This window comes from Pan troglodytes, chromosome 6 (assembly GCF_028858775.2).
Source record: "Pan troglodytes isolate AG18354 chromosome 6, NHGRI_mPanTro3-v2.0_pri, whole genome shotgun sequence".
Lineage (NCBI taxonomy): Eukaryota > Metazoa > Chordata > Mammalia > Primates > Hominidae > Pan > Pan troglodytes.
In genome coordinates, this window is record NC_072404.2 from 10200287 (window position 1) to 10218036 (window position 17750).

Consider the following 17750-nt stretch of genomic DNA (forward strand, 5'->3'; position numbering starts at 1 on the left):
GATTTTTGGTATTTTTATTAGAGACGGGGTTTTGCCATATTGGCCAGGCTGGTCTCGAACTCCTGATCTCAAGTGATCCGCCCACCTCGGCCTCCCAAAATGCTGGGATTACAGGCATGAGCCACTGTGCCCAGCCGGGAAGTGTATTTTCCTGTGTAGGGTCTAATGGAACACAGGCCACATGTCACAAGGGGATTTGGAAAGGCTGCCATCTTGACAATTATGTCCCTCCTAGTCCCCAACCCCACTCTAGTCAGAATCTTCTTTTTAAAAAATGCTTTATTGAGTTATAATTCACATATCATATAATTTGCCCACCAAACCCTGGCAGCCACTTTCTGTCTCTATAGATTTGCCTATCCTGAGCATTTCATATAACAGACTCATGCAATATGTGGTTTTGTGATTGGCTTATTTCATTCAGCATAATGTTTTCAGAGTTCATCAGGGTCACTGATATATGTTGTAGCACATATCAGTACTTCATTTCTATATTGTATGGGGGAAAATTCCATTGTATGGATATACCACATTTAAAAATGCATTCATCAGTTGATGAACATTTGAGTTTGTTGTGTCTGGGATCCCCAGGAGCACTCCCAAGTCCAGTGATTCACTAGAAGGACTCACAGAATTCAGCACACAACATCCTCATGACTAAGATTTATTACAGCAAAAGAATACAGAGCAAAATCACAAAGGGAAAATGTGCACAGAGCAAAGTCCAGAGGAGACCAGGTTCACGCTTCTAAGACTCTTCTGTAGAGGCACACAGGACACACTTAGTCCTCCACCAGAGAGCTGTGAGGAGACATAGGAATTGTTGTCTACCACGGCTTTACCATAGCCTTGCACTTATAGCAAACTGCAACTGCATTGTAGGTACTGCTGATTAGAAACTCACTGCCCAGGGTTTTTATCGGAAGCTGGTCTCATAGGCATCCTCTGCCAAGCATGTACCAAAACTCCAGACTCCAGAAAGAAAGCAGGTGTTTGGCATAAACCATATTATTTGTACAGTTTAGACACTGCAGTCTTATAATTTAGGGAAAACATTTTATCAATGAAAGGAATTTTTTACCAGTCAAGTTCCCAGATGCCAACCAAGGGTAATCTTTGAAAGCAGGTCTTTTTAAGGCTAGTGGTCTCAGACCTGCTCTGTTAACTTTCTTCTGCACCAGATTGTTTCTACTTTTTGGTTACTGTGAACAATATGCCCTTTATCTGGTTGAGTTTGGTGAGTGTTTTTATTATCGAAAGGTTTGGAGTTTTGTCAGATGTTTTCTCTGTGTCTGTCTGGATGTTTTTTGTCCTTTGTTCTATTTATATGGTACATTACATTAACTAATGTTTGGATGTTAAAGCAACCTTGCATTCCTGCAATAAATGCCCATTGTTCATAGTGTATAATCCTTTCTCTTTTTTTTATTATACGTTAAGTTTTAGGGTACATGTGCACAACGTGCAGGTTTGTTACATATATATACATGTGCCATGTTGGTGTGCTGCACCCATTAACTTGTCATTTAACATTAGGTATATCTCCTAATGCTATCCCTCCCACCTCCCCCCACCCCACAACAGGCCCCGGTGTGTGATGTTCCCCTTCCTGTGTCCATGTGTTCTCATTGTTCAATTCCCACCTATGAGTGAGAACATGCGGTGTTTGGTTTTTTGTCCTTGAGATAGTTTGCTGAGAATGATGGTTTCCAGCTTCATCCATGACCCTACAAAGGACATGAATTCATCATTTTTTATGGCTGCATAGTATTCCATGGTGTATATGTGCCACATTTTCTTAATCCAGTCTATCATTGTTGGACATTTGGGTTGGTTCCAAGTCTTTGCTATTGTGAATAGTGCCGCAATAAACATACGTGTGTATAATCCTTTCTATATGTTGCTGGATTCAGTTTTCAATATTGCTGAGCATTTTTGTATCTATACTTATAAGGGATATAGGTCTGTAGTTTACTTGTCTTATTTATCTTCGTGTGATTTTTATGTAGGGTAATATTGGGCTTATTGAATGATTTGGGAAGTATTTCTTCCACAACTGGTATTCTTTAAATGTTTGATAGATTTCATCAGTGAAGTCCTCTGGTCTCGGGCTTTTGTGTGTGGGAAATTGTTAATTACTAGTTCTATCTGTTTATTGGCTATAGATTTATTCCGTTCCCCCCCCCTCTTTTTTTTTGTTAAGTCAGTGTCACTCATTTGTGTCTTTCTAAGGATTTTTAATGCTATCTCACTAATCTAATTTATTAAGATACAGTTGCTTATAGTTGTTTACAGTTGTTTATAATCCTTCATTTCTGTAAAGGCAGTGGTAATTAATATCAATAATTCATTCCTGATTTTAATAATTTGAGTCCTCTCTCCTATTTCTGGTTAAAGTTTTGTCAATTTTGTTCATCTTTGCAAAGAACCAACTTGTAGTTTGATTGATTTTCTCTATTATTTTTCTACTTTCTATTTCATTTATTTCTACTCTAATCTTTATGACTTTCTTCTGCTTAATTTGGAGTTAATTTGCTCTTCTTCTTTCAATTTCCTAAGTTGGAAGTTTATGTTGTTGATTTGAGATCTTTCTTTTTTTGTAAATACAGGACTTTATGGCTAAAAATTCCCCTCTAAGCACTGTGTTAGCTGAATCTCATAAGTTTTAATATGTTGTGTTTTTGTTTTCACTCATCTCAAAATATTTTTTAAATTTTCTGTGTAATTTCTTCTTTGACACATTCGTTATTTAGGAGTGTGTTTTACATTTCCTCATATTTGTGAATTTCCCACATTTTCTTCTGTTATTTATTTCTAATTATATCCTATTTTGGTCAGAGAAACCATAATTGATATATTTTCAGTCCTTTAAAATTCATTGGGTCTTATTTTAAGGCCTGGCATATGGTCTATACTGGAGAATGTTTCCTATCCACTTGAGAAGAATGTGTTATTCTGCTGTTTTGGGGTGGAGTGTTCTGTATGTGTCTGTAGGTCTAGCTGATTTATCATGTTGTTTCCATCTTCTGTATGTATGATCTTCTTCCCAGTTCTGCCATTTGTCAATGCACTGAAATCTCTATTTGTATTGAATTGTCTGTGTCTCCCTTCAAATCTATTCATTTAATTTCATGTATTTTGAGGCTCTGTTACGTGCATGTGTGTTTATAGTTATATCTTCTTGATATATTTACCATTTTATCAGATATTTGCTTTCTAATAAAGTTATGTCTCGTATCTTTATTCCCTATTTTCCACTATCAGCTTCTTTTTGTTAAATGAATTTTCCAAATATATCATTTTGACTTCCTTGTTTTTGCTTTTGCTCTATATTTTTGGATATTTTTGTTAGTGTCTTACTCTAGTATTATTATCTACCTCAGATTTATAGTACATTTTCATAACTTATGGGAACTTTACTCCTATAGCTGTATTTCTTCCTTTTCTTTTTGTGCTATTACTATACATATTTTACCGGTAGATTAATGATTTTTATCAAATTTGGGAAACTTTAAGTCATTATTACTTTGAGTGTTTTTGTTTTTGTTTTTGTTTTGCTTTTTTCTCTTTCTCCTCTAATTCTGATAGTCTTATTATACGTATGTTGGTGCTGTTAGTCCTGTCTTATATTTATCAAAGGCTCTGTCCATTTTTAAAGGTCTTTTTTTCAGACTGCGTAATCTCTATCAATCTATCTTTAAGTGAACTGATTCTTTCTTCTGCCAGCTCAAGTCTACTATTGAGCCTATCTAATGAATTTTAAATTTCAGTTATTGTATTTTTCAACTCAAGAACTTCCCATTTGTGTTTTTAAAATAATTTCTATCACTTTATTGATACTCTTCAATTGTCATCATACCTTTAATTTTTTAAACATGGTCTCCTTTAGTTCTTTGAACATAATTATAATAGCTACCTTTGAAGTCTTTGCCTGCTTAGTCCAATGTTTGAGCACCCTCAGAAGCTACCTTCTTTTTTTTTTTTTTTTTTTCCTGTGTATGCATTATACTTTCCTGGGTTTTTTTGAAAACAGATCATTTTTGATCATATATTGCAGCAACTCTGAATAATGATATTCATGCCTCATTGAGGGTTATTGTTGCTTGCTTGTTTGTTCAGTGATTTGGCTAGATTCATTCAGTGAAGTCCATTTCCCCTGCACTGTGTGTGCTCTCATGTTGCTCCTCAGTCTTGGGCAATGCACGGAGTCTTGCTGCCTACCAGGGATGACTGTGGTTTTAGCTGGGCTCCCTTTGCCTGTCCCCATTAAGATTCTGGATGGTTTACCATGATCGGCGTCATACCCAGCAGTTAACCTCCACTACTTGCTAGCTCTGGTTTTCTCAGCAATGCCTTAGTGCGTAGATTGCTCCTCACTTTCTGATCCAGTTGAAGTCCAGCTTTTCTGCAGTTGCCAGATGCTGTCAGTCTTTGAAGCTTGCTCTGACACTAAGAGGCCTCTTCTTAGCTTCAGAAGTCTCTTTTCCTGGTTCTGTCTGTCAAACTGCTAGCTGGTTTTACCGCTTCCATTGTTGCTGACATGGAACTACCAGCTTCCTCTTCATTCCTCACCCCCAAAGGCTCCACAGTTTTCAACAATGTCCTTAGGTATGCTCTGTTCCAAATAAAGTCATTTTCCTCAGTCAGAGCTGGAAGCTCTCTGTTCTTACAGAATAACTCTCCACTCTGCGCAGGACCTCTGTGTCACTGCATCAAAGTGGAGGTGAGGACAATAGCCTTCTTCTTCCATAGTGACATACCTGCTACACAAGTGGGGCACTGGGTTGAGAGGGCAGTCCCTGGACTTTTGGGCCTGCTCCTCCCAGCGTGGGACTTCTTCCTACAAACAAGCTGGGGTGGGAGCACTCGGGGCCCAGTATTCTTGGCGTACCATACCTGGTACAGGCTCCCAGCTTACAAGCAAAGGCTGGATGGGGGACAGGAGCCCCAGTACTCTTGGCCATCTCTGCCTAGAATAGAGCTTCTTCAACATGGAGTTGGGTTGGGGGAAAGGGGAAGCTGGATAAGAGATGCCAGAACTTTCCTCTCCAAGTTAAATTCCTAAACCAGCAGCCCTGCCTTGTTGCCACATCTGCCCAGGGTGGAGTTTCTGTCACACTGAGCTGGGGGTATTGGATAGGGAGAGCAGGCCATGGTTCAAGCACCACAGACTCTCACTGTCGAGTGAGATTTAGCAGATCTTGTATCAATCTATCTTTCTCCATTTGCTATCTACTCTGAGCACCATTTCCAAAAACTTTTTTTTTTTTTTTTTTTTTTTTTTGAGAGGGAGTCTTGCTCTGTCACCCGGGCTGGAGTGCAGTGGTGCGATCTCAGCTCACTGCAACCTCTGCCTTCTCAGTTCAAACAATTCTCCCACCTCAGCCTCCCGAGTAGCTGTGATCACAGGTGTGTGCCACCACACCCAGCTAATTTTTGTATTTTTAGTAGAGACGGGGTTTCACCATGTTGGCCAGGCTGGTCTCGAACTCCTGACCTCAAGTGATCCGCCTGCCTGGTCCTGTCAGAAGGCTGGGATTACAGGCGTGAGCCACTGCACCCAGCCTTCAGAGATTTTAGATGGTTATTTATAAAATACTTTTCACCAGTTAAATCATTGTTCCGCTGGGGAGAGGGTCTGCTGACCTCCTCACATTGCCATTCCAGAAATATCCTGGCCTTCATGGCTAGTAACTCTGATATTCAGAGGGGACTGGGAAGAAATGTGGGCTTTGGTCTGGTGCCTTAACTCCAAGTTTACAGAAACAGAATCCAGTCCCAGAACTGCAGAAAAGGCTGTTAGAGAAGAAAGCATTGCAGGGAAAGCAGACCGAGGGTTGCTCAGCAATGGAATAAACCCAAAAGCTGTAACATTGGTTTTCAAATAGGATTATCAAGAAAGTGGCTTGGATTTCGATGAGGGTTTAAGACGTTTATCCTCTCTACTAGAGACAGCTTGTAGATTTGAATACAATATAAACCGAAATGTTAGGAATAAAGAGTAATGTACGTCCTTGGCCCTGGCTTCAAGCCAGTGTTTTGACACAGCATTTTTGTTGGTGAAAGCCGTGGACAGAGGCAGGCTTCTGCTCACCCTCTTCTCCAGGGCCCAGGGGATAAGGAGTGAGAAGCCCTGTGTGGTCTCTGCTAGAAAAACTCTCCTGAGAAGCAAAGATTTCACTAACAAAACAGTGAGGCCATCCTTTTATCCCTCAGGACATTTTTAAACCACTCTCAGAACTATTGCTAAAGTGAAAATTCTGCAGATCCGTTCCCAGGTGCTCAGGAGCCTTCCTGATCGGAGGTGCTCCTCTGAATTATGCCCTAAGTGTCACACGACGCATGCTGTGGCTATTTCTGTTTTTCTGTTTAGAAACAAGAGGGTTTGTCATGGTTTTATCACATAGCTGCTTCTGAATGATATCTGCCGTTCAATCACATGTTAAAGATTGTTTTCGAAATCCAAAGAAACTGTTTTCAAAATCCCTCCTGCTCCCACCAGCTTAGACCAACCCCATCGTACCCAGTTAATTCCTTAATAATATTTGAGTCTTTCATCTTGCCAACATAATACCCAAAGTGTTGAGATTATCTTGATTAGCTGCTTTCCAGGCATCTGTGCACCTTTAGAAACTCTCGCAGTCGGTCTGATACCGCATCCAATCACATTCTGTCCTTCTACAGTTTCCCGGGAAACCGACACACGTTGCTACTTCACATCACACAGGAAACTTACCAAAAACAGACTCTGCAGCATTTCCATTTTGTCAATAATTCTAACTCACTAAAATACATCCCCATTAAAAAATAATAATGTCATATAAATAATAAACAGAGCAGGCAGCAGGAGGAAGAATGACATTTTAAGATTGTGCTTTCTCAAAGAGGCAATGACAGGGGCTGAGCAGGAGCCAGGAAACCCAGCTTTTAGCTTCAGCTCTGCCTGACATTTATTGGTCATGTGGCCCTGGGTGTATTCTCACTTCTCCTCCCTAAATAGAGAGCAAGAAGGAAAAGCCTCTTGGAGCCTCTTGTCTCTGCTTCTTTCTGTACAATGGTTACGTTCTGTCCGATTAGCTGTTATTATAGAATCACTTGGCTGGGTCTGTGGGCACTGGCCACTCAGAACTCACGGGCCTTCCAGCTTTCCTCCCCAGAACAAAGCACTCTTCCCTTCCAGCTGCAGTGTGAAAAATCCCAAGGCAAGACTCTGATTGGCTGAGCTGAAGCCACATGCCCAGCCATTAGCCAATCACGGTTTTCTGAGAGGCAAGCTAGCCTATCCATGTGGTGGGGAAGAACTGCTTCCTTCAAAGAAGGGGTTGAGGCCTAGACTCAAACAACAGGAATCACTGTGAGTTGGACAACCAAGCACTCCCAATTTATGTCTCCTGCCAGGCCCCCTTCTTGGCACCCACATGTGTCACAGACCCTTCTCTTGAGACTATAGGACTTTTAGATCTTTGGCTGAGGAAACATCAGGATACATAGCAACATATATATAAGCCGTGAAGGAAATGGTATAAACACGCGGATGGGTGTGGGCCGTGTGCTACACTCATTCTCTAAGCAGTTCTGGACATGCTCTTGGAAATGTGGACTCCAGTGAGAGCTCAGCAGTCCCTTCCGAACCACCCCTAGGCCCCACCCAGTGTGAACCCTGCTTCCCTACAGCCTGGCAGCTGCAGGAGGAGGGGTGGGCAGGAGTGTACACAGGGCAAAGAGATGCCCAAAGGGTCACCGAGTGGGTGCAAGACAGACTAACTGAATTCGTAGCACGCCCTCCCACTGAAATTGCTGATTTCCCCACCATGCAGAGACGCTTTCCATATAAGACTCACCCATATAAATAGCGTTTCTCTATCTTTTCTACAACCGGGGTTGAAGGTATCTCCTCCCTGCTGCTAAAAGGACTTTATTTCTGCCACCTTTGGCTGAGAAACCAGGCTGGTTCTGGCCCCGGTCTGGCCCTGGCCAGTATGACCCTAAGAAGGTCACTTGCATTTGTGGATGTTGATTCTTTCAGACCAAAGACGAGGAAATTGAATCCAGTCACCACTTATTGTTTTTCCACACTAGGATCCCTTGTGGTAGGGAAGTTGAATGGGGAAGACCCCGGGACCTGGGAATATAGTCAAAAGAGGGTGAAAGTCTTGAACCTCATATTTGACCTTCAGATGATAATGAACCCTAACCCCAGTTCGTGAAACCTAGCACTAAATTTCTGTCATTCGTTCCTAAATATTTTGTGAATTTCTCGTGAGAAAAGTGATTCCTTCACTATATTTCAATACATGTGATTTTCCCTAAGTTTCAGGAAGTTTAGATTCCAAGTTGGTCTCTAAAGAAGTAACAAACCCAATTCGGAGGCTAATCATGGAGATTCCTTTGGCTTCCTTCAGATGATCTTTGTTCTCTTTTCTTCCGTTTTAGTTTACGCAGAGCTTAACCTTGTAAGCCACCTCAAGGCCCCTAGAAAACAGATGAAGAATAAATCTTAAACAGGCCAGGTGCAGGGGCTCACACCTGTAATCTCGGCACTTTGGGAGGCCAAGGTGGGCAGATCACTTGAGGTCAGGAGTTCGAGACCAGCCTGGCCAACACGGTGAAACTCCATCTCTACTAAAAATACAAAAATTAGCCAGGTGTGGTGGCGGGCACCTGTAATCCCAGATACTCAGGAGGCTGAGGCACGAGAATAGCTTGAACCCAGGAGGCAGAGGTTGCAGTGAGCCAAGATCGTACCACTGCACTCTAGCCTGGGCTACAAGAGTGAAACTCCGTCTCAAAAATAAATAAATCTTAAACAGCCACAAATACAGATCCCTGATCTCTTAGCTGAAACCCTTGAGGCCAGATATATTTAAGAATTCAGTGTTTCTCAAGTTTGGGAGTACATCATATATTAGGGAACTGCTCCAGTAGGGCCGGGCCAGCGCTTGGCGACCAAACACATTGGTCTTCTTGTAGCAGAATATGAGAATATTCACACTGAACAGCCCTACATCAGTTCAGCTAGGGGTAAGCTGCCAGGTTAGCTCAAGTCAGCTCAGCCTTCGCCACCAAATGAGTTATAAAAAAACCTTTTGAGTTTCAGAGCGTTGTGGGTTTTGGAATTTGGAATGGGGGGTTGTACACCTGTTCCGCGGATCCTAGAGAGAAGCCTGGAACTGGGAGTCAGTTACAGGATCTGCGGAGGTGGGTGAACCCTAGGGGTTTGGGAGCTCAGGTGCAGGCTCCCACCCAGCCTCTCTCGCTGAGCCTTGCTTCTTTATTCATAAAGTGGGAATTGTAACATCTGCATCATAGGATCCTCAGCCAGTTGCAGAGATCATGCCCGGGCATTAATCTGGTATGTAATCGGTGTTCCCGAAAAAGAAGCCACTGCCACGTTTATCATCGTCACCCGATGAAGGAGAAGCTGGCTGCTCCAGGGTCTGGTGTGTGTGGGAAGATGTGTTCATTGTCACCTGATGGAGAAGCTGGCTGCTCCGGGGTCTCTGTGTGTGTGGGAAGATGTGTTCGTCGTCACCTGATGGAGAAGCTGGCTGCTCCGGGGCCTCTGTGTGTGTGGGAAGATGTGTTCATCGTCACCTGATGGAGAAGCTGGCTGCTCCGGGGTCTCAGTGTGTGTGGGAAGATGTGTCTTACGTCTGCAATTCTCCTAAATGCAGAGGAGCCACAGATGGATTCAGCTGTTCTGTGTATTGTACCATAAGCCAAACAGTTTACACTTAATGTTCGGAAAAGTCCCAAATCTGTGACTCGCTGTTAGTTTCATGTAAATATTCCAGTTGGAGGTAGATTTTCAGCCTGTGTCCCCAAATCCCAGGAACCTCTGGCTCCCTGCTATGCCTCCATGGGGTTTCTGCACAGCCTGGAGGCTGACCGCTCTCACAGGGCTCCGGGACAGATCCAAGTCCCTAGGTGCGGGACGGTGTCGGCTCATGGATCAGAGCTTCCTGCCCGGGTGCTGATGTGGGTAATTCACTCTGACTCTCAGATGAGGGAGCAGCCGGCAGGAACATCACTCACCGCACCCAGGGACGCTTTTGTTTTCCTGGGTCTCGGTGTGGACTCCCTGCAAAATTAGGGGAGCTGGCAACTCTCCCATCCCCTGCCCACCCCAGCCTCCAGCTGCAAGGACGCGGCTCACGCACCCTGGGGAAACCGGATTGGCAGTTTTCCTTCTAGAGTGTTTACTTCTGAAAGAGCTGCTGTGGCTGGCAATGGGGCCCACATCTGGGGCCACAGCCGTCTGTCTTAACACCCACAAGGCGCAGCTCCCAGCCTGGCCGCTGATCAGAAACCTCAGAGAGCCTGTAAAAGAATGCACATTGCCCGGCCTCCAACAAACCCACAGAGTCAGGATAGCTGGAGCCACTCCCAGGAGTCTGCTGCCTCAATGCACAGCTGATGATCATCAGATGGCATTTCAAGGCCGCTCACTCTTTTACCCCCTCCCCAGTTCCCTTGATACCCTCTGGGGAGAGGAAGAGGTCAGGTCTGCCTGACCCCTGTGAGAGACGGGGGCCCTGGGAAGCGTCTTAGCGTTAGTTCCGCAGCAGCGCCTTGGTCTCTGTGCCACCAGGTGGATCCCCTAGGAGCCCGGGAAGCTGTTAGGACGCACAGGTGAGGGTCCCAGGATGCCTCCGTGCATCTGGGAGGATGTGGCACTTATCAGCAAAACCGAGAAACCTCCACCTTCTTAGGGGAAAAAAAAATCAGTTTCACTCTCTGCTTTCTCTGTTTTTTGTTGTTGTTGTTGTTGTTTTTGAGATGGAGTCTGGCTCTGTCGCCCAGGCTGGAGTGCAGTGGTGAGATCTCGGCTCACTGCAACCTCAAGAATCCCTTGAACCCGGGTTCAAGGGATTCTCCTGCCTCAGCCTCCCAAGTAGCTGGTATTACAGGCACCCACCACCATGCCCAGCTAATTTTCGCATTTTTAGTACAGACAGGTTTCACCGTGTTGGACAGGCTGGTCTCGAACTCCTGACCTCAGGTGATCTGCCGACCTCAGGTGATCTGCCCGCCTCAGCCTCCCAAAGTCCACTTTCTCCTTTAACAGTCCTTCCAATGACTTCACATCAAACCGAAAGACCATAAAATAGAAGTTTGCTTTCAGAAAATGAACATAGAAAACATGCAGGGTCCATGTTCTTAATGGAAGCTGCTGATTTATTTTATAAAAAGGAAAAAAAAAAAAGCCTCAAAGGGACTGATCTTCAAACATCAGTGGGAGGCCTCAGGCCACTTTTCTGTGTGTTTGAGGGGCCAGGCCATTCAGTACCTGGCCGGGGAGACATATTAGACACCCTGGCTTATTCAGGCAGCTTCATTTCTCGGCCCCCTCCCCACCCTCGGAGGTCTCTGTGGATGTGATGTCACACGATCACTTGCAAGGGGAGGATGCACCCCCCAATCCTCTCCCCTCATCACCTCCCCCATCCCCTCCCTTCTACTTCATCACACCCCACCCCCTCCCCTCCCCTCTACCTCATCACCCCCCACCCCCTCCCCTCCCTTCTACCTCATCACCCCCCACCCCCTCCCCTCCCTTCTACCTCATCACCACCACCCCCTCTCCTCCCCTCCCTTCTACTTCATCACCCCCCACCCCCTCCCCTCCCTTCTACCTCATCACCCACCACCCCCTCCCCTCCCCTCTACCTAATCACCTCCCTACCCCCTCCCTTCTACCTCATCAGCCCCCACCCCCTCCGCTCCCTTCCCTCCTACTTCATCACCCCCCACCCCTTCCCTCCCCTCCACCTCATCACCCCCCACACCCACCCTCCCCTCTACCTCATCACCTCCCCACCCCTCCCCTCCACCTCATCACCTCCCACCCCCTCCCCCCACCTCATCACCCCCCACCCCCTCCCCCCCACCTCATCACCCCCACACCCACCCTCCCCTCTACCTCATCACCTCCCCACCCCTCCCCTCCACCTCATCACCCCCCACCCCCTCCCCCCCACCTCATCACCCCCACACCCACCCTCCCCTCTACCTCATCACCTCCCTCACCCACTCTTTTCCCTCTACCTCATCACCCCCCCACCCCCTCCTTCCCCTCTACCTCATCACCTTGCCCACCCGCTTCCCTGTACCTGGTCACCTCCAGAATCCTTTTGTTTTGGTCTGTAGCAGCCCACATCTTAGTCTCAGGCAAGCCAAAGACCCAGATCTTCCCCACCCCTGGGGCTCTTCTATGTTCTGCCCTGTAGGGGCAGGCAGAGTCCCCTGGGGCCTGTGTGGGGAGGCTGTGTAGACCTCTGCTGGGTGGGGAGGCCACCTAGATCTTTGCTGGGGTGGGAAGCCCATGTAGACCTCTCCTGGGGTGAGAAAGGCTGTGTAGACCTCTCCTGGGGTGAGGAGACCATGTAGATTGCTCCTGAGTGGGGAGGCCGCATAGACCTCTCCTGGGTGGAGGCCCAGCTCTTCTCGGAAACCTGGTACAGAGTGAGGGGCTGGATGCAGCTGAGAAAATGCAGTGTCGGTCACACCTGGATCAGGGAGGGGGACCTGGGGGCTGCCTGCTCTCCTGTGTGGAGGGTGGAAGGGCCTGGCATTGGGTGGGGGTGGGGAGAGGGCTGGAGACCGCGACACACGCCCCTGGGGAGGTGCCCCCACCGCCAGGCCTTCTGCCCAGCACGCTCCGGGCCCTGCGCCCTGCCCTGCGCTCACACCTTCTCTCCCGCTCCCCGCAGGCCACGGACTCTGACTACGAGGACGCGCTGCCCAAGCACTCCTTCGTGAACCACTACATGAGCGACCCCACCTACTACAACTCATGGAAGCGCAGGGCCCAGGGCCGCGCACCTGCGCCGCACAGGTACGAGGCGGTGGCGGGCTCCGAGGCGGGCGCGCAGCTGCACCCGGTCATCACCACGCAGAGCGCTGGCGGCGTCTACACCCCCGCCGGCCCCGGCGCGCGGACTCCGCTCACCGGCTTCTCCTCCTTCGTGTGAGCAAAGCGCCGCGCCTCCCTCAGGGCGGAACGGAGGCAACTTTCCGGAGTCTATTTTTGTTAAGACAATCAACTCCAATAACTGAGCTGAAGTTTTTGTTTAAAAAGAAAAAAATCTGATAAGTGATGATTTTACCTACTTGTGGACACTAGATTTCAATTAGGAAGGTTTTTTTAAACGGCTTTTTGTAACTTCGCTGCAGGAAGCAGGTTTGTTTCTTTTTCTTTTCTTTTTAAGAGAAGGTGTATTTCACTGGTGCAATGGCTTGGCACCTCTGGGGCCTGGGAGGACCTCAGACCTCCCCAGCCCTGGGTTTCTCCGTCTTCAAGACCAACTCGGAAGGCTCAAGCGGGGAGAGGGAGTGGAGGGTCAGGTGAGATCTCAGAGCTGCCCCGGCCGGCCCCCGTCTCTTTCTACCTCCTCTTCCAGAGAACCAGCGGCTCACACCCTTCTCAACACAGGGCATCCTCGGCGGCTCCTGGGGTTTGAAGAGCAAACGTTTTTCCCTGGGCTCAGTGCGTTTTGTCCCAGCTTCATCTGTTTCTGAAATGTTCTCACTTGGCAGTGTCTAGTCAAGGAGTCGGCTTTCGGGTTCCTGACGGCCGGGCAGGGATGCTAAGGTGTGGCTCAGCCGTCACTGTCTGTGTCACTGCAGTGGTGCGGTCCTCAGGCTTTTCTGCCTGTCTTTCCCCCTTCCTTCCCACCTGACAGCGAGGGAGAGGGAAGCCTCTTAGGGCTGGAAGCCACCACGCTGGCCCTCTCCTTCCCCGAACACAGCACACGGTCAACTCCGCGGGACACGAGGACACGGGACGGCATCTCCAGAATTGCTTGTTACGTAGGAAGCGTGCATTGTTAACCAGAGTATTTTTTAAATCTTTTTATCTCTTTTTAAACTGTGTCACATGAAATGAATGCGTCTTTGCTGTCTCCAGGTGCCTTTTTATTAATTGTTCAGCTTTGTACATGGGAAAGATGAAAAGCAACAGTGTCTGCAAATAAAGCAAAACAGCTCTGAGAACACACGCTCCCGACTCGCCTCGTGCACACCAGGCCGTCCCCTCCCTCTGTCCTGGCTTCTGCCGGCTGCTCCCAGCAGCCACCGCTTCTCCACCACTGGCGCTGCTGCTGCCCCCTCTCCCAGTCCGAGGCCAGCTTTTAGCCTTAACAGGTTTTCTGGAAACATTTCCTTTTTTTATTTAAAATTGTCATTGTTTGGTTTAAATTTTTCAGCTAGATGAAAAGAGTATGAACTACTTTGGAAAACTTAACAGCTCAGAGATGGCCATGCCTCCAGCCCCTCACGTCATCTTTGCAACAGACGACTGGGCTGCCATGGTCCACCCCTCAGCCCGGGTCCCGGGTCTGGATGGAACGGGAGCACTGCTGGTGCCCACTGGCGTGTGTGCCCCGGGTCCCTGTAAGTGCCCCCTCACCAGCAGCAGCGTGACACACACAAGACTCAAGACCACCCTGTCAGTGCCCCCCAGTGCACGGCAAACGGGCAGGTGCCGTTCCCCCAGTGACCTGAGGGTAGGGGACAACTGAGCAGTATCTGACCAGTGCCACCCAGGAGCCAGTCTCCTGGCCACGTGCAGAAAGTGTGGCCCCTGCTTGCCTAGATGTTTTGTGCACCTCCATGGGCAGAGGGTGTGGATATTGCCTGGATTCTGTGCTGTCAGCGTTGCTGAGTATGGCCCCAGGAGACCAAGGAGACTTTTGTATAGGCTGGAAAACCCCTTTTCAGTCTTTCCAAAATTAGAGGGTATGGCAAGTTTCCTTTTTTCTCTCCTCCCTTCCTTCCCCTCCTTCCTTTCCTTTACCCCTCCTTTCCTTCCTTCCTCCCTTCCTCTCTTCTTTCCTCCCTCCCTCCCTTCCTTCCTTCCTCCCTCCCTCCCTCCCTCCCTCCCTTCCTTCCTCTCTTTCCTCCTTCTTTCCCTCCCTCCCTCCCTCTCTCCCCTATTCCTTCTTCCTTTTCTCCTCCTTCTTCTGAGTGGAGGGGGAAATACTCTGAACCGAAAATCCTAGATGCTTTGCCCAAAGCCACTTCTGCATGAGAATCGCCACCCACAGTTCCCCAGACAAGACTCGCCACAGTGGACAGCGCCACCTCCTTCCCCTCGGCCCCGGAGAGGGCGAGGTGGGCGGGAAGCCAGGATGTGAGCACTGGAATTTCTTGGAAGAGAAGCGATAAATGGAGACCACGGCCAACGCTGCTTTCTGTGCACTCTGATGACTGCTCTCTGCAGCCGTGAGGACGTGGCTTTACATGCCAGGGAGAGTGTTGAGATGTCTTAGGTTGAGGATGAGCAGATTCGAGATATGTTTGTTGCTCTCGGGTTTTCGATACAACATCATGACACTTCTGTTTCAAGCTCGTGTTTTCTGTCTCCCCTCCACTCTTAGTAAAACTTGATATGTACGGAGCGGCCTGTCCGAGGCTACGCCGGCCTCCTGGCTGCTGCTGGACTGTGCTTAGGACAGCGCCCATACCTCGGAGGGACTCTGTCCCATGAGAACCACCTGTGCAAAGGAACAGAGTTGGATGTTTCCAGGTAGATTTTGGCCTCCCAGAGCAATGCGGCATTTGAGAAGCAACAGTTCCTAACTCCTTATCTTCAGGGAAGGAAAAGAAAATCACAGCCTAGGAAGATGGAGATTGGATTTTAATCTCGGTTTTAAAAAGAGGACAAACAAAATGTCTCTAAGCCAGGCTAGATGGCATGTGCTCCCGCTCTCTCCTGCCGTGCTGAAAGTCACGCCTTGCAGATGCCTCATGACAGCAGTGGCTGAGTCTCCCCACCCACCCCCAACGTGGCTCATTTCAGATTGCTTCGGCCCCGGCCTGCAAGGATGTGGTCACGGAGTGGCCAGGAGGCTCCGTCTGAGCCACAGGGTTGGGTGTGCAGAGCTCCGTCCTCCTGGGGTGCCAGGGCAGAGATTCCAGGCAGGTGAGCCGAGAGAGAGCTGCCAGGCCACACCCCCTCGGCCTCCTGCACAGCCACCTTCTGGGTGAATCGGTCCAGCCTAAGCCCCTCTCCCCAGCCTCCCCTTCAGCCTCTCTCCCGGCCTGCTTTTATAAGGCGCACTTCACTCAATGCTGTAGCAAAAAAACAAGGGTCCCCAGGGAGAGGGGACCCAGATGGCCACACACGGAACGCGCCTCCACAGCCCCGGGAGGTGGCTCACTCTGTACAGGTCTTTGGAGGCCGTGCTTGTATCTGACTGTGACTGGGCTGAAGCATGATGTTTGCCTAACGGTTCGTAGCATGGTTTTTATTTCTTGCGCATTCTTGGCACACAGTGTAGCTATCCTCCTGACGAGCAACCCGTCTCCGTACGTAAGTGTGGCTCCCCGTGGGTCAGCGTCCTGGTAGCATGGATCCAGTCTGAAAGGTGAGGACAACGTGGAAACTCATGAGCTGAGCCTGCCCGCTGGGACACGTCTCCTTCCCGCGTCACCTTCTGGTTTAGGGAGCCGTCAGGTCCCTAAACGTTCCCTACAACTTTTTCTGAAATTGTGCAGAAAAACAGATCTCATTAAAAGAAAAAAAGAAACAACTTGTAGGAAGACAGAGAGGTGCTATGGGTACAATTTTTAATAAAAACATTATTTTGTTCCTTAAACGCTTGTGATTTTTCTTCAAGTATTGATGCAATTATTCGGGAGACCTTAGGAACCTTCTGGAATTGAAAAGCTGTAAATATGAACCACTGGGACTTCACCCCAGTGCCGTGCTGGACCCCCGGCACCCCCAACACCCTTACCTTTATCCTGTTGACATGCAGGTGTGTACAGGCAGCATCCCCCCAAATTGGAGTTGAGGTCAGGGGTAAAGCCACTCCACACCCTGGCCGGGTGACCTGGGGCAGGCAGCATGGAGCCTCAGCCAGTGAGACCCCCCTGCATGGACCAGCAGCCATTCCCAGGGCCAGCCCAACTCCACCCACCACCTGGCTGGACCACCAGAGACTTCACAGGTGTCCGGAGGAAAAGAACAGCTCATAGCCAAACTTAGCCTTGGTTGGGGGGAAGTGGAGCTGTGAGCAAGACGGCCTTTCCCTCCTAAGGGGTCTGTCCGCACCACGGCTTTTCACGCCCCAGGCGTGCTCTGGGTCGAGGGAATGAGATGAGGCCATTCCCTTCCCTTTCAGAAGTGGAATTTTGCTTGTTTCTTTCTTTTTAAGAGACAGGGTCTCACCCTGTTGCTTAGGATGGAGTGCAGTGGTGTGATCATAGCTCACTGCAACGTTAGCCTCCTGGGCTCAAGTGATCCTCCCACCTCGGCCTCCCTAAGTGCTGGGACTGCAGGGTGCCTAAAGTGGAATTTTCAAAGGCATCTGCCAGTCACTGCAGGTACCCTGGGCTTCTATGAAACACGGGGCCACTGAGGCAGCCACATGCCGGGGCCAGCAGGAGGAAGCATGGCTGCCCCCTTATCACCCATCTTGCAGGCCTTTGGGCCTCAGTGGCCCCAAGATCGTTAAAAATCTCAGTGTCCAGGCCACACCCAGGCCAATTAAATCAGAGTCTCTGGGGATCGGGTGCAGACGTTTGTTTTGAAAGCTCCCCAGGTGATTCCAACGCAGCAAGGAAGCTACGCTGCCGGGAGGAGGGGCCAGGGTGGGGCCAGTGTTCTGACCTTGAATGAAGGGACAGGGTTCTGACTTTGCCAACGTTACCTTTTGCTCCGGAAGCAGTCGCTGCCACTGATAAGCCCCAGGTAAGAACCCTTTCATTTTCTCTGTTTTCCCACCGTGTTCAGCCCACATCCC

The 17750-nt window shown here is 48.6% G+C and overlaps 1 protein-coding gene across 4 annotated transcripts in view; it reads left to right on the plus strand.

Moving 5' to 3' along the window:
- Positions 1-16601, plus strand: part of SDK1 (sidekick cell adhesion molecule 1) — a 961868-nt gene extending 945267 nt beyond the window's left edge. For 3 of the 4 annotated variants that reach the window (XM_518946.7, XM_054687367.2, XM_063815201.1), the window contains one exon: positions 12714-13999. In XM_518946.7, coding sequence (XP_518946.7) covers positions 12714-12974 — 261 coding nt within the window. In that variant the 3' untranslated portion in view covers positions 12975-13999. Of the gene's footprint in view, positions 1-12713; positions 14000-16278 lie in introns of those variants that run through there. The other variant, XM_054687368.2, reaches the window with a different exon arrangement.
- Positions 16602-17750: the final 1149 nt, after the last annotated feature.